At 42.8% G+C, this 16519-nt stretch overlaps 1 protein-coding gene across 1 annotated transcript in view; it reads right to left on the minus strand.

Moving 5' to 3' along the window:
* LOC146423408 (lysyl oxidase homolog 2) overlaps positions 1–10859 on the minus strand; it is a 62231-nt gene extending 51372 nt beyond the window's left edge. The window contains exons 1-4 of the mRNA XM_085044790.1: positions 10773–10859; positions 2472–2853; positions 1519–1541; positions 227–402 (exon numbers count right to left, since the gene is read on the minus strand). Coding sequence (XP_084900916.1) covers positions 227–402; positions 1519–1541; positions 2472–2800 — 528 coding nt within the window. The 5' untranslated portion in view covers positions 2801–2853; positions 10773–10859. The remainder of the gene's footprint in view (positions 1–226; positions 403–1518; positions 1542–2471; positions 2854–10772) is intronic.
* Positions 10860–16519: the final 5660 nt, after the last annotated feature.

Here is a 16519-nt window from a genome sequence, read left to right on the forward strand (position 1 = left end):
TCCAGAGCAACATTTTCCCCTCATTTACCTCAATTTGATCAATCAGGGAATTATGAAATTTATAATTTATAACATTCCCAGCCTTCCCTGCCCCAGAAAGCTCCAGAACATCATTTTCCCCATTTACCTCAATTTAATCATACAGGGAATTGTGAAATTTCTCAGTTATAGCATTCCCAACCTTCCCCACCCCACAAGCCCCCAGAACATCATTTTCCCCATTTACCTCGATCTGATTGATGAGGGAATTATCGAATCTGAACCCAGGGATCCTCTTCTCACTGCACACAACTCCCACATCCTCGCTGTGCTTGCAGTCGCTCACTCCCCAGCCGTTGGAGCTGCAGGCAGCCAGGCTGCTCTCCTTGCCCGTGCAGTGCACGTTGTCCAGCCAGATCTTCCCTGGAACGGCAAGAAAAACACAGCTGATCCTCTTTTATTATATTCCATACTTGGAGCTGGGAAAGCTGCTCTTGTATCGCAGCTCTTGAGAAAGAAACACTTCAACACCATCAGGTAGGTTAAAATTAGGGATTTTTGGGAGCTGGAAAATCCCCTTACCTTCCCCTTTCCCGTATTTTGATCCAGGCAGCCAGGACTCCACATATCCCAGCTCCCGAGAAAGCAACACCCCAACACCATGAATTAAACCGAAATTAGGGATTTTTGGGAGCTGGAAAATCCCCTTACCTTCCCCTTTCCCATACTTGGAGCTGGGCAGCCAGGACACAGCCTGCACATATCCCAGCTCCCAAGAAAGAAACACCCCAACACCATGAATTAGACTGAACTTATTGGGATTATTGGGATCCCCAAGATGCTCTTACCTTCTGCTTTCCCATACTTGGATCCAGCCAACCTCCAGGTATCCCAGCTCCCGAGAAAGCAACACCCCAACACCACCAATTAGATTAAATTTACAGATTTTTGGGAGCTGGAAAATCCCCTTACCTTCCCCTTTCCCATATTTTGATCCAGGCAGCCAGGACACAGCCTCCAGGTATCCCAGCTCACCCCAACGCCATCAATTAGACTGAATCAATTAGATTAGAATCAATAGGGACTTTTGAGCTCTGAACAATGCCCTTACCTTCCTCTTTCCCGTACTTGGATCCAGGCAGCCAGGACACAGCGTCCATATATCCCAGCTCCCGAGAAAGCAACACCCCAACACCATGAATTAGATTAGAATTAGGGATTTTTGGGATGTGGACAATGCCCTTACCTTCCCCTTTCCCATACTTGGATCTGGGCAGCCAGGACACAGCCTGCACATATCCCAAATCCCGAGAAAGCAACACCCCAACACCATGAATTAGACTGAAATTAGGGATTTTTGGGAGCTGGAAAGATCCTCTCCACACTTTTCCAAGATCTTCTTACCTTCCCCTTTCCCATACTTGGACCCGGGCAGCCAGGACACAGCCTCCAGGTATCCCAACTCCCAAGAAAGCAACACCCCAACACCATCAATTAGACTGAAATTAGGGATTTTTGGGCTCTGAACAATGCCCTTACCTTCCCCTTTCCCATATTTGGAGCTGGGCAGCCAGGACACAGTGTCCACATATCCCAGCTCCCAAGAAAGCAACACCCCAACACCATGAATTAGATTAAAATTAGGGATTATTGGGATCTGAAAAAGCCCCCCAAGACCCCCTTACCCATACTTGGACCCTGGCAGCCAGGACACAGCCTCCAGGTATCCCAGCTCACCCCAACACCATGAATTACATTAAATTTACGGATTTTTGGGATCTGGAGAACCCCCTTACCTTCCCCTTTCCCATACTTGGACCCGGGCAGCCAGGACACAGCCTCCATGTATCCCAGCTCCCGAGAAAGCAACACCCCAACTCCATCAATTAGATTAAAATTAGGGATTTTTGGGATCTGAAAAAGCCCCCCAGGATGTCCTTACCTTCCCCTTTCCCGTACTTGGACCTGGGCAGCCAGGACACAGCCTCCGTGTATCCCAGCTCACCCCAAAACCACCAATTACACAGAAATTAGGGATTTTTAGGATCTGGAGAACCCCCTTACCTTCCCCTTTCCCATATTTGGATCCAGGCAGCCAGGACACAGCCTCCAGGTACCCCAGCTCCCAAGAAAGAAACACCCCAACACCATCAATTAGACTGAAATTAAGGATTTTTGGGCTCTGGAGAACCCCCTTACCTTCCCCTTTCCCGTACTTGGACCCTGGCAGCCAGGACACAGCCTGCACATATCCCAACTCCCGAGAGAGCAACACCCCAACACCATCAATTAGACTGAAATTAGGGATTTTTGGGCTCTGGACAATGCCCTTACCTTCCCCTTTCCCGTACTTGGACCCGGGCAGCCAGGACACAGCCTCCACATATCCCAGCTCCCGAGAAAGAAACATCCCAACATCACCAATTAGATTAAAATTAGGGATTTTTGGGAGCTGGACAATGCCCTTACCTTCCCCTTTCCCGTACTTGGACCCGGGCAGCCAGGACACAGCCTCCAGGTACCCCAGCTCGCGGCACACGACGTTCGCGGCGTGGATGGAGAAGTCATCGTCGCACACTGTGCCCCACTCTCCGCCATAAAACACCTCCACCCTGCCCTCGTTGTGCTTCCTCTTCTGCCCCGCCAGCCGCAGCTGGATTTTGGGCACATCTGGGGCTCTGGGGGGCGGCTGGAACACCTGGGGGGGTGGCTCGGGGTAGCCAGGCAGGTAGGGCCAGTGGTCATCCTGGGCACAGGCCAGCCAGCACAGCAGCAGCAGGAGGAGGAAGTGGTTGGAGGGAAAAATTTGGGATTTTCCCATTGCCTGTGATGGAGATCGGAGCAGCCTGAGAGAGGAGAGGGGCTGGGGGTGTGCTGGAAGGGAAGGAAGAGTTGGGTTAAATATGGTATTATATCATATTATATTAATAGATATATTGTATTAAGGGTTGGGTTAAATATTTTATTATATTAATACATATATTGTATTAAGAGTTGGGTTAAATATTGTATTTTATTATATTATATTAATATATATATTGTATTAAGGGTTGGGTTAAATATATTATATTACTTATATATATATAGCATAAGAGTTGGGTTAATTATTATATTATATATTGTATTACCAGAAGTTGTCAATCTTGTATTATATTATATTTTATATATCTATAGCTATATCATATTTTATAATAAGAATTGCTAAATATTATATATATATATATTATATTAGAAGTTGATTAAATCTTATATAATAGATTATATATATTATATTAAAGTTGAGTTCAACCTTAGATAATGTTATATAATATTATATATATTAAGAATTGATTAAATCTAGATAATATTATATAGTGTATATTAGGAATTGGGTGAAATATTCTATTCTATTATATATATTATATTAAGAGTTGAATTAGATCTTATAGAATATTATATTATATAATATATAATATATATACTATATTAAGAGTTGAGTTCAATCTTAAATAATATTATATTATATATATTATATATTATATTAAGAGTTGGGTTCAATCTTAAATAATATTATATTTTATATATATATAATATTAAGAGTTGGGTTAAATCATCCAAGAACTTAGAGCATTACAGAGGAAAATCCTGCTTTAGAAATCTGGGAACATAGCAGGAAAACTCTTCATCATCTCAATATGGAGACATTTATCTCCAGAGTGATATATTTATAAGGATATATTGATATTTATAAGGACAAAACTCTCCAATTTGCAAGGACACAGGGATTTTCCCAGGGAACAACACCCTGATCCATGGCTGGAACTTTTCCTGGAATTCCCACCAGGAATTTTTCTCTGATAAACCAGCAGAGCTAACTGCCCAGCAGTTTGGAATTCCCACCAGGAATTTTTCCTGGAATTCCCACCAGGAATTTTTTCTCTGATAAACCAGCAGAGCAAACTGCCCAGCAGTTTGGAATTCCCACCAGGAATTTTTCTCTGATAAACCAGCAGAGCAAACTGCCCAGCAGTTTGGAATTCCCACCAGGAATTTTTCTCTGATAAACCAGCAGAGCAAACTGCCCAGCAGTTTGGAATTCCCACCAGGAATTTTTCCTGGAATTCCCACCAGGAATTTTTCTCTGATAAACCAGCAGAGCAAACTGCTCAGCACCTCCTTCACTCCACAAAAACCTGGATTTATCCTCCCCAAATCTCCCTCCTCACCTCCCAGGTGATATCCAAGAAACCCCGATATCCATGGAAACTCCAACATCCATGGAAACCCCAACATCCATGGAAACCCCAACATCCATGGAATCCCCAAAATCCATGGAAACCCCAAAATCCATGGAAACAATATCCAAGGAAACCCCAAAATCCATGGAAACCCCAAAATCCATGGAAACAATATCCATGGAAACCCCAACATCCATGGAAACCCCAACACCCATGGAAACCCCAAAATCCATGGAAACCCCAATATCCAAGGAAACCCCAACATCCATGGAAACAATATCCAAGGAAACCCCAACATCCATGGAAACCCCAACATCCATGGAAACCCCAAAATCCATGGAAACCCCAAAATCCATGGAAACCCCAACATCCATGGAAACCCCAATATCCATGGAAACCCCAATATCCATGGAAACAATATCCAAAGAAACCCCAAAATCCATGGAAACCCCAAAATCCATGGAAACCCCAACATCCAAGGGAATTTTCCCTTCCACCCCAGCAGGGATTTTCCAGCCCAAACCTCTCTCCCAGCCCCAGGCAGATTTCCCTACAATCCCACATTTCTGGGGCACCAGAAATCCCACAGAAACACAACTTAAAATGGAAAATATTCCCTCAAAACCACATCAGCACGTGCTGAGCTCCCTGGGAATAAATCCAGCCTCCAGTTTGGGTTGGATTTTCCCTTTTTTTTTTGGGATAATTCCTCCCCTCACACCTCCAAACCTCTGGATTTCTGGGTGATGTCAGAAAAATGTTTTGGTCTCTCCGTTCCGAGGCAGATAACTTCCCAAATTTCCCAAATAATTTCCCAGATTTCCCAAACAATTTCCCAAATAATTCCCTGGTAATTTCCCCAATAAGTTCCCAAATTTCCCAAATAATTTCCCAAACTTCCCAAATAATTTCCCAGACAATTTCCCCAGTAATTTCCCAAATTTCCCAAATAATTTCCCAAATAATTTCCCAAATAATTAATTTCCCAAATTTCCCCAGTAATTTCCCAAATAATTTCCCCAATAATTTCCCAAACAATTTCCCAAATTTCCCCAGTAATTTCCCAAGTTTCCCAAATAATTTCTCAGATTTCCCAAATAATTTCCCAGATTTCTCAAATAATTTCCCAAATTTCCCCAATAATTTCCCAAATAATTTCCCAAATAATTTCCCAAATAATTTCCCAAATAATTTCCCAGATTTCCCAAATAATTCCCCAGATTTCCCAAATAATTCCCCAAATTTCCCCAATAATTTCCCCCAATAATTTCCCAAATTTCCCCAATAATTTCCCAAATTTCCCCAATAATTTCCCAAATTTCCCCAATAATTTCCCAAATTTCCCAAGTAATTTGCAGCTTTCCAGGTGGATCTGCACACCTCCAAGCAGGAGGAAATCATCCCTCACCCTCTGCCTTAATTAACGCTGCCTTAATTAACTCTGCCTTAATTAAAGCTCCCTAATCCCCCCTGGGGCCAGAGGGACTCCAACCCAGGCTGGTGTTTTTCCTGGGAAATCTCCCTTGGAATAACAAACTCCCAGCAGATCCACTGTGGATTCCCAGCTGTACTTTTCCTCCTCTGATGGGGATTTTGTGGGGAAAAAATGGAAAATATGGGATAGAAAGTGTCCAAAAATGGCTCTGAAAATTAAACTGGGAATGAAACTGGGCCTGGAAATGGGAATTATCCCAGTGGGAATTATCCCAGTGGGATTTATGGGGAATAAATGGGGAAAAAATGGAAAATATGGAATAGAAAGTGTCCAAAAATGGTTCTGAAAATCACCTGAGAATTATCCTGGGCCTGGAAATGGGAATTATCTCAATGGGAATTATCCCAGTGGGATTTATGGGGAATAAATGGGGAAAAAGTGGAAAATATGGGATACAAAGTGTCCAAAAATGGTTCTGAAAATCACGTGGGAATTATCCTGGGCCTGGAAATGGGAATTATCCCAATAGGAATTATCCCAGTGGGAATTATCCCAAAGATTTTGGGTCAAATTATGGATAAAAAATCCCACAGAGCTCCTTGCTGGGAAAGCATTTTGGGGTCTCAGCCTGGGAAAGGAGAGAATTTCCTCTGATGATGTTTTTTGTGGGGAAAAAATGGAAAATATGGGATAGAAAGTGTCCAAAAATGGCTCTGAAAATTAAACTGGGAATTATCCTGGGCCTGGAAATGGGAATTATCTCAATGGGAATTATCCCAGTGGGATTTATGGGGAATAAATGGGGAAAAAATGGAAAATATGGGATAGAAAGTATCCAAAAATGGCTCTGAAAAGCAGCTGGGAATTAAACTGGGTCTGGAAATGGGAATTATCCCAATGGGAATTATCCCAATGGGAATTATCCCAAAGATTTTGGGTCAAATTATGGATAAAAAACACCACAGAGCTCTTTGCTGGGAAAGCATTTTGGGGTCTCAGCCTGGGAAAAAACTTCCTCTGATGATGTTTTTATGGGGAAAAAATGGAAAATATGGGATAGAAAGTGTCCAAAAATGGCTCTGAAAATTAAACTGGGAATGAAACTGGGCCTGGAAATGGGAATTATCCCAGTGGGAATTATCCCAGTGGGATTTATGGGGAATAAATGGGGAAAAAATGGAAAATATGGGGCAGAAAGTGTCCAAAAATGGCTCTGAAAATTAAACTGGGAATTAAACTGGGCCTGGAAATGGGAATTATCCCAATAGGAATTATCCCAATAGGAATTATCCCAAAGATTTTGGGTCAAATTATGGATTAAAAAACCCCACAGAGCTCTTTGCTGGGAAAGCATTTTGGGGTCTCAGCCTGGGAAAGGAGAGAATTTCCTCTGATGATGTTTTTCTGGGGAAAAAATGGAAAATATGGGATAGAAAGTGTCCAAAAATGGCTCTGAAAATTAAACTGGGAATTATCCTGGGCCTGGAAATGGGAATTATCCCAGTGGGAATTATCCCAGTGGGATTTATGGGGAATAAATGGAAAATATGGGATAGAAAGTGTCCAAAAATGGCTCTGAAAATTAAACTGGGAATGAAACTGGGCCTGGAAATGGGAATTATCTCAATGGGAATTATCCCAGTGGGATTTATGGGGAATAAATGGGGAAAAAATGGAAAATATGGGGCAGAAAGTGTCCAAAAATGGCTCTGAAAATTAAACTGGGAATTATCCTGGGCCTGGAAATGGGAATTATCTCAATGGGAATTATCCCAGTTGTACTTTTATGGGGAATAAATGGGGAAAAATGGAAAATATGGGATACAAAGTGTCCAAAAATGGCTTTGAAAAACAGCTGGGAATTATCCTGGGCCTGGAAATGGGATTTATCCCAGTGGGAATTATCCCAGTGGGAATTATCCCAAAGATTTTGGGTCAAATTTTGGATAAAAAAACCCCACAGAGCTCTTTGCTGGGAAAGCATTTTGGGGTCTCAGCCTGGGAAAGGAGAGAACTTCCTCTGATGGGGATTTTGTGGGGAAAAAATGGAAAATATGGGGCAGAAAGTGTCCAAAAATGGCTCTGAAAAGCACCTGGGAATGAAACTGGGCCTGGAAATGGGAATTATCCCAATAGGAATTATCCCAATGGGATTTATGGGGAATAAATGGGGAAAAATGGAAAATATGGGATAGAAAGTGTCCAAAAATGACTCTGAAAAATCACCTGAGAATTATCCTGGGCCTGGAAATGGGATTTACCCCAATGGGAATTATCCCAGTGGGAATTATCCCAAAGATTTTGGGTCCAATTATGGATAAAAAAACCCCACAGAGCTCTTTGCTAGGAAAGCATTTTGGGGTCTCAGCCTGGGAAAGGAGAGAACTTCCTCTGATGATGTTTTTATGGGGAAAAAATGGAAAATATGGGATAGAAAGTGTCCAAAAATGGCTTTGAAAAGCAGCTGGGAATGAAACTGGGCCTGGAAATGGGAATTATCTCAATAGGAATTATCCCAGTGGGATTTATGGGGAATAAATGGGGAAAAAATGGAAAATATGGGATAGAAAGTGTCCAAAAATGGCTCTGAAAATTAAACTGGGAATGAAACTGGGCCTGGAAATGGGAATTATCCCAATAGGAATTATCCCAATGGGAATTATCCCAGTGGGAATTATCCCAATGGGATTTATGGGGAATAAATGGGGAAAAAATGGAAAATATGGGGCAGAAAGTGTCCAAAAATGGCTCTGAAAATTAAACTGGGAATTATCCTGGGCCTGGAAATGGGAATTATCTCAATGGGAATTATCCCAGTGGGGATTATCCCAAAGATTTTGGGTCAAATTATGGATAAAAAAACCCCACAGAGCTCTTTGCTAGGAAAGCATTTTGGGGTCTCAGCCTGGGAAAGGAGAGAATTTCCAGGAAAAACCATGGATTTTCCATGAAATCACCCTGCAGAGGCAGAGCCATTGTCCAAATTGTCCAAATCAGCAGAATTCCTCAATCCTGAGGGTTTTTCCAAGATGTTAAAACTTCCCTGGAGTTTTTTTTTTAGGAGTTTTTTCCCCTAAAATTCTCCTCTTTGCACCAGGAGGATTCTGAGCCCCAACAAATAAATATTTAAATATTAAACATTTTAATATTTAATTATTAAAATTTAAATATTAAATATTTAAATATTTAAATTCCCATTAAAACCCCATTTTTTTGGGGGGATTTTAGTTTTTTCCCCTAAAATTCTCCTCTCTGCACCCGGAGGATTCTGAGCCTCAACAAATAAATATTTAAATATTAAACATTTTTATATTTAATTATTTAAAATTTAAATATTAAATATTTAAATATGAAAATTCCCATTAAAAACCCCATTTTTTTGGGGGGATTTTAGTTTTTTCCCCCTAAAATTCTCCTCTCTGCACCAGGAGCATTCTGAGCCTCAACACCACCCAAATTAAATATCAAAATTCCCATTAAAAACCCATTTTTTGGGGATGACTCCCAACATCCTCCACGGAAATTCCCTCCCAGGTGTGTTTTCTCCCCAATATTTTTGGCTATTCCAAGCAATTCACTCTTTTATTTCATTTAATGTGTTTTTTTTATTTTTTTTTTTAGCAGCTTCCTACCTCCCAGCCGAGGAAATTCCTCCACCCTGGGTGGCTCAGACCTGGCGAGGAGGAGCTTAAATCCTGAATTTATTCAGGATTTATTCCATTTTCAGCCTGAATTCGGGGAAAACCTCAAAGCACTGCTGATATTTACACTGATAAATTAAAAATTTATCACCTTGACGAGATGATCAATTCTTTTCCCAGCTATCCAAACCTGGATTTTCCTCTCTAAAATTCTAAATTATCTCAGATTTGGGATTTTTTTTTTCATCTCCACTGGGCAGAATCTGTTTAATTCCCACCAAAACCTCATGGGGAAGGAAATAGGAATAATTTGTGAACATCCCACGTTTCTCCAGGGAAATTTTCCAGGTGGACATCCCGGAATGATCCCAAAAAATCCACCAGGATGAAACACCTTGGAAAAGCTGCTTTTGGACTCAGAGAGGCTGCGAATGCCAAGCGGTGAAAGCAGAAAAAAAATCCTTAATTAATGACATGTTTTGCACTTCCAGCCAAACATCTGCCTTGGAGGTTTTCCCTAAAAAAAATGGGAATTATCTCGAGAGGAGAAGTCGAGTTTTTCTCTAAATATAATAGGAAAAACTCGAGTTTTTCCCTCAATAAAATGGGAATTATCCCGAGAGGAGAACTCGAGTTTTTCCCCTAAATAAAATGGGAATTATCCCGAGAGGAGAAGTCAAGTTTTTCCCTAAATATAATAGGAAAAACTCGAGTTTTTCCCTAAATAAAATGGGAATTATCCGGAGAGGAGAACTCGAGTTTTTCCCTAAATAAAATGGGAATTATCCCCAGAGGAGAAGTCAAGTTTATCTCTAAATAAAATAGGAAAAACTCGAGTTTTTCCCTAAATAAAATGGGAATTATCCCCAGAGGAGAACTCGAGTTTTTTCCCTAAATAAAATGGGAATTATCCCGAGAGGAGAAGTCAAGTTTTCCCCTAAATATAATAGGAAAAACTCGAGTTTTTCCCTAAATAAAATGGGAATTATCCCGAGAGGAGAACTCGAGTTTTTTCCCTTAATAAAATGGGAATTATCCCGAGAGGAGAGCTCGGTTCACCCTGGTGATATTTACCCAACTCCGCAGTTTTCTGCCCCAAAATTCTCTCCAAAATTCAGGATATTTTAATAATATTTCGGCTCGAGCACAGCCTGGACTTGCTGGAAGTTTTTGCTTTTCTTCCAGCCGGGAATGGCTGAGAGGAAAAAGGAGAAAAATCCTCAACTCGGCCAGGAGAACTTTAAAAAAAAAAGCTTTAAAAAAAATCTCTGCCATCCCAAATCCCCCCTCGGAGGACAGAAATTAGGAAAAATCAGTATTTTTTTGCTATTTCCCAGTCTGGTTTTTATCACGATGGGAGAGAAGTGAAAACAGAGAGAAAGAAGTTCAGGGAGGAGAAGGGAAATGAAACTTTCCACCCGAAACGAGGAGTTTAAAATGTCCTAATCGCCCAACCAGCCGGTTTTTGCAGCGATAAAACCCCAAAAAATCCGAATTTACCTCAATTATCGGCGGCTGGGAAGCTCAAGCCCGTCGTGCTTCATGCAGCTCTGCCTGCAGGGAAGGGAAAAATGCAAAATGCAAAATAAAAAATCCTCCTGCAGGCGGAGAGAAGTGCTGGAGAGCTGCAGCTTCCTGCGCGATTTGAGGGATTTTTAGAGGAGCAAACCCCTCCCCGTGAGATCAGCGCTCCTCCCGGGCCGGCAGGAGGGGAAAAACGGGGGAAAAGGAGAAATTCTCAAAAAAAAAAGAGAAATTCCCTAAAAAAAAGGAGAGATTTTCACCCAAAAAAGGTGAAATTGCCCCCAAATAAGGAGAAATTCCCAAAAAAAGGGAGAGATTTCCACCCCAAAAAGGAGAAATTAAAAAAAAAAAAAAGAGAAATTCCCAAAAAAAGGAGAAATTAAAAAAAGGAGAAATTTTAAAAAAGGAGAAATTCCCAAAAAAAAGGAGAAATTCCCCCCCCAAAAAGAAATTTTCCCCCAAAAAAGGAGAAATTCCCCACAAAAAAAGGGAGAAATTCCCCCCAAAAGGGAGAAATTTAAAAAAGGAGAAATTTAAAAAAAAGGAGAAATTCCCCCCAAAAAAGGAGAAATTCCCCCCAAAAAATGAGAAATTCCCCCAAAGCGGAGAAATTTTAAAAAAGGAGAAATTCCCCCCCAAAAAAAGAAGAAATTTCCAAAAATAGGGAGAAATTCCTCCCCAAAAAGGAGAAATTCCCCCCAAAAAAAGGAGAAATCCCCAAAAAAAGGAGGTTTGAGGATGTTGCCTGAATTTTAGGGTTTTTTAGCTTGTGGAGGAGAACTGCTGGGAGGTGTTGTGACTCCCAGGGGTGGAAGAGCAGTTGGTTGGATTCCCAGGGATGAATTCCTGCAATTCCAGGGTTTTCTGGAAAAAATTCCTGGAATTCCCACCGGAATTCCTGCAATTCCAGGGTTTCCTGGCAGAAAATCCTGGAATTCCCATCAGAATTCCTGCAATTCCAGGGTTTTTCTGGAAAAAATTCCTGGAATTCCCACCAGAATTCCTGCAATTCCAGGTTTTTCTGGCAGAAAATCCTGGAATTCCCACCGGAATTCCTACAATTCCAGTGGTTTTCTGGCACAGAATCCTGGAATTCCCACCGGAATTCCTGCAATTCCAGGGGTTTCCTGGCAGAAAATCCTGGAATTCCCACCAGAATTCCTACAATTCCAGGGTTTTTCTGGAAAAAATTCCTGGAATTCCCACCGGAATTCCTGCAATTCTGGGGTTTTCTGGAAAAAATTCCTGGAATTCCCACCAGAATTCCTACAATTCCAGTGTTTTTCTGGCACAGAATCCTGGAATTCCCACCAAAATTCCTGCAATTCCAGGTTTTTCTGGCACAGAATTCTGGAATTCCCACTGGAATTCCTGCAATTCCAGGTTTTTCTGGCAGAAAATCCTGGACTTCCAACCGGAATTCCTGCGATTCCAGGGATTTTTCTGGCAGAAAATTCCTGGAATTCCCACCTCTGGATTCCTGCAATTCCAGCTGTTCCAGCTGCTGGAGATTCCCCCAAAAAAAAGCAAGGAATTCAACTCAGCTCATCCTGCAGTTATTCCACACTCAGGGATAAAAATAATTCCTCAGGGAAAAATTACAAACCCTGGATGGAAGAATTCCCAAAAAATCCCTGAATTGGATCAATCCCACCTCATCCTGACACCACAGGGAATTTTTATCTTCTCCCCAAGCAGAGGATTTAGGATTTTAATTTTATTCATCTTGTCCATCCAGGCTTGGAATTCATCCCAAAAATTCTCTTTATTCCACACTCAGGGGAGTCCCAGGAAGTCAAAATAATTCCTCAGGGAAAAATGACAAACCCTGGGTGGAAGAATTCCCCAAAAAACCCTGAATTGGATCAATCCCAGCTCATCCTGACACCACTGGGAATTTTTATCATCTCCCCAGGCAGAGGATTTAGGATTTTAAGGTCATCCTGTCCATCCAGGCTTTGAATTTATCCCAAAAATTCTCTTTATTCCACACTCAGGGGAGTCCCAGGAGGTAAAAATAATTCCTCAGGGAAAAATAACAAACCCTGGGTGGAAGAATTCCCAAAAAATCCTGAACTGGATCAATCCCACCTCATCCTGACACCACTGGGGATTTTTATCTTCTCCCCAGGCAGAGGATTTAGGATTTTAATTTTATTCACCTTGTCCATCCAGGCTTGGAATTCATCCCAAAAATTCTCTTTATTCTTTGCTTTAAGTGGGGAAAACAACAGGAAATCGAGGAGGTTTTAAATTTCTGAAAGGAACCCAAACTTGAGTCTCCTGACCCAGTTTTGGGGAGGCAGCAGCACTTTGGGAAGTTGTCAGCATTTCCCAAATATTTTCCAAAATATTCCCTGGCGGATCCTCTGCAGCTTTTGGCTCTGGGAGTTCAAATCTACAGTCAGAGAAATTGCAAATAAATAGTTTTTCAAAGAAATCTGGGAGAAGTTGATGGGTGCAGAAAGAATTCCCAAAGGGAATTTTGGAAGGAATATTCCCATTTCTCAGAAGGAATATTCCCATTTCTCAGGAGGAATATTCCTATTTATCAGAAGGAATATTCCCATTTATATCAGAAGGAATATTCCCATTTATTCAGGAGGAATATTCCCATTTATCAAAAGGAATATTCCCATTTCTCAAAAGGAATATTCCCATTTCTCAGAAGGAATATTCCCATTTATCAAAAGGAATATTCCCATTTCTCAAAAGGAATATTCCCATTTATATCAAAAGGAATATTCCCATTTCTCAGGAGGAATATTCCCATTTATCAAAAGGAATATTCCCATTTATTCAGGAGGAATATTCCCATTTATCAAAAGGAATATTCCCATTTATCTCAGAAGGAATATTCCCATTTATTCAGTGCATTCCTATTGGATTTTCCAGCAAGTCTTTCCCTAGCAGTTTCTCCTTCCTATGGATTTTCCTCTGGGATTCTCCTGCTCACCAATTCCAGTTGAATTCTGGATTAATTAGGATTAAAAAATCCGGTTAATTAGGATTGAAAATTCTGGTTAATTAGGATTAAAAATTCTGGTCAATTAGGATTAAAAATTCTGGTTAATTAGGATTGAAAATTCTGTTTAATTAGGATTAAAAAATCTGGTCAATTAGGATTAAAAATTCTGTTTAATTAGGATTACAAATTCCAGGCCTCAATGCCCAACTCCACCCATTTCCATCCAACATTCCTCCCAGCTTTTCCCAAATTTTTCCTCCCGAGGTCATTCCAGCTTCAGGGCCAAACTCCATCCTCCCAACCCCAGGAAAAGCTGAATTTATTCCAATTCCAGGCAGAATTCCTGGAAATCCCAATTCCAATTCCTCCCATTCTGGAATCCACCTTTCATTGGGAAGGGATTAAAGGGAATAAATGGGATTTTGGGAAGGATTTGGGGAAGGAATTCCTGGCTGGGAGGGTGGTGAGGAGCTGGGATGGAATTCCCAGAGGAGCCTCTGAGATCCCTGGAAATGTCCCAAGGAAAATCTGGGATAATCTGGGATAATCTGGGATAATCTGGGATAATCTGGGATAACCTGGGAAAATCTGGGATAACCTGGGATAATGGGAATTTTCCCTTTCCATGGATGGGATTTTTCCCAATTCCAGGAATTCTCCGGGAAGAAGCCAAACTCTGGGAATTCAATCACCATCCTGACCCTCAGCAGAGCCACCTGCCAGCTCAGGGACAGCAGGGGACAAAATATCCCGGGAGAAACTCCAGGGGGACCAAAAATATCCCGGGAGAAACTCCAGGGGGACAAAATATCCCGGGAGAAGCTCCAGGGGAGACAAAGCTATCCCGGGAGAAGCTCCAGGGGGGACAAAGATATCCCGGGAGAAGCTCTAGAGGGACAAAGATATCCCGGGAGAAGCTCCAGGGAGACCAAAAATATCCCGGGAGAAGCTCCAGGGAGACACAGATATCCCGGGAGAAGCTCCAGGGGGACAAAATATCCCGGGAGAAGCTCCAGGGAGACCAAAAATATCCCGGGAGAAGCTCCAGGGGGACAAAGATATCCCGGGAGAAGCTCTAGAGGGACAAAGACATCCCGGGAGAACCTCTAGAGGGACAAAATATCCCGGGAGAAGCTGCAGGGGGACAAAGCTATCCCGGGAGAAGCTGCAGGAGCAATTCCCGGCTGGAATGAGGCACAGGAGGAAGGAACGTGTCATTGTCTCCCAGCCCGGGTCGGCTGAGGACAAACCGTGACAAATCCCAGCCGATGGAAGCGGCAGGGATGAAGGAATCCTGCCGCTGGGTTTAGGGAATCTGCTGCCCCCTTCATCCCGGGAATGGTTAAAACCAGGGAAAAAAGGGATTGGAAAAGCTCTGGGAATCACACGGCAGGGGGGAAAAAATTCCATCCCAAATCCACCCCAAATCTGGGGAATTCTGACTCCAGCTGGATGTTGGAAATAGGGAATTTGCCAGTTTCCTCAGCCTGTTCCTTAGCAGAGCTCAGTTTTCAGCGTGCACTGATTTTACACATGGATTTTCCCCCCAAATCCCAATCCAAACCCCATTTCCAGCCCAATCCATCCCTTCCCTCTCTCCCAACCCCATTCCAGGTCCTTTTCCTGCCTCAGGACACTCCTGGGTTCTGCCCAGCCCCAGTCACACTCCAATTTTCAGCATCCCCAAGGATTTTTCCCCCCAAAATTCCAAACTAACCCCAATCCAAACCCCATTTCCAGACCAATCCATCCCTTCCCTCTCTCCCAATCCCATTCCATCCCTTCTTCCATGACTTTTCCTGCCTCAGGACACTCCTGGGCTCTGCCCAATCCCAGTCACACTCCAATTTTCAACATCCCCATGGATTTTCCCCCAAATTCCCAACCCAATCCCACTCCAATCCCACTCCAATCCCAATCCAAACCCCATTTCCAGGTGAATCCATCCCTTCCCTCTCTCCCAGCCCCATTCCAGTTCCCATCCTTTCTTCCATGATTTTCTTGCCCTCGGGACAGAACATTCCTGGGCTCTGCCCAGCCCAAGTCACACTCCAATTTTCAGCATCCCCATGGATTTCCCCCCAAATTCCCACTCCAATCCCAATCCAAACCCCATTTCCAGCCCAATCCATCCCATTCCCTCTCTCCCAACCCCATTCCAGGTCCTTTTCCAGCCCTCAGGCCATTCCTGGGCTCTGCCCAGCCCCAGTCACGCTCCGACTTTCAGCATCCACTGATTTTACACATAGATTTTTCCCCAAAACCCCACTCCAACCCCAATCCAAACCCCAGTTCCAGGTGAATCCATCCCTTCCCTCTCTCCCAATCCCATTCCATCCCTTCTTCCATGACTTTTCCTGCCTCAGGACACTCCTGGGCTCTGCCCAATCCCAGTCACACTCCGATTTTCAGCATCCCCATGGATTTTCCCCCCAAAATCCCAAACCAATCCCACTCCAATCCCAATCCAAGCCCCATTTCCAGCCCAATCCATCCCTTCCCTCTCTCCCAGCCCCATTCCAGGTCCTTTTCCTGTCTCAGGCCATTCCTGGGCTCTGCCCAGCCCCAGTCACACTCCGATTTTCAGCATCTGTTGATTTTACACATGGATTTTTCCCCCAAAATCCCAACCCAACCCAATCCAAACCCCATTTCCAGACCAATCCATCCCTTCCCTCTCTCCCAATCCCATTCCATCCCTTCTTCCATGACTTTTCCTGCCTCAGGATACTCCTGGGTTCTGCCCAGTCCCAGT

The sequence above is a fragment of the Lichenostomus cassidix genome, unplaced genomic scaffold (genome assembly GCF_008360975.1).
Source record: "Lichenostomus cassidix isolate B80296 unplaced genomic scaffold, HeHo_3.0 HiC_scaffold_707, whole genome shotgun sequence".
In the NCBI taxonomy this organism is placed as follows: domain Eukaryota; kingdom Metazoa; phylum Chordata; class Aves; order Passeriformes; family Meliphagidae; genus Lichenostomus; species Lichenostomus cassidix.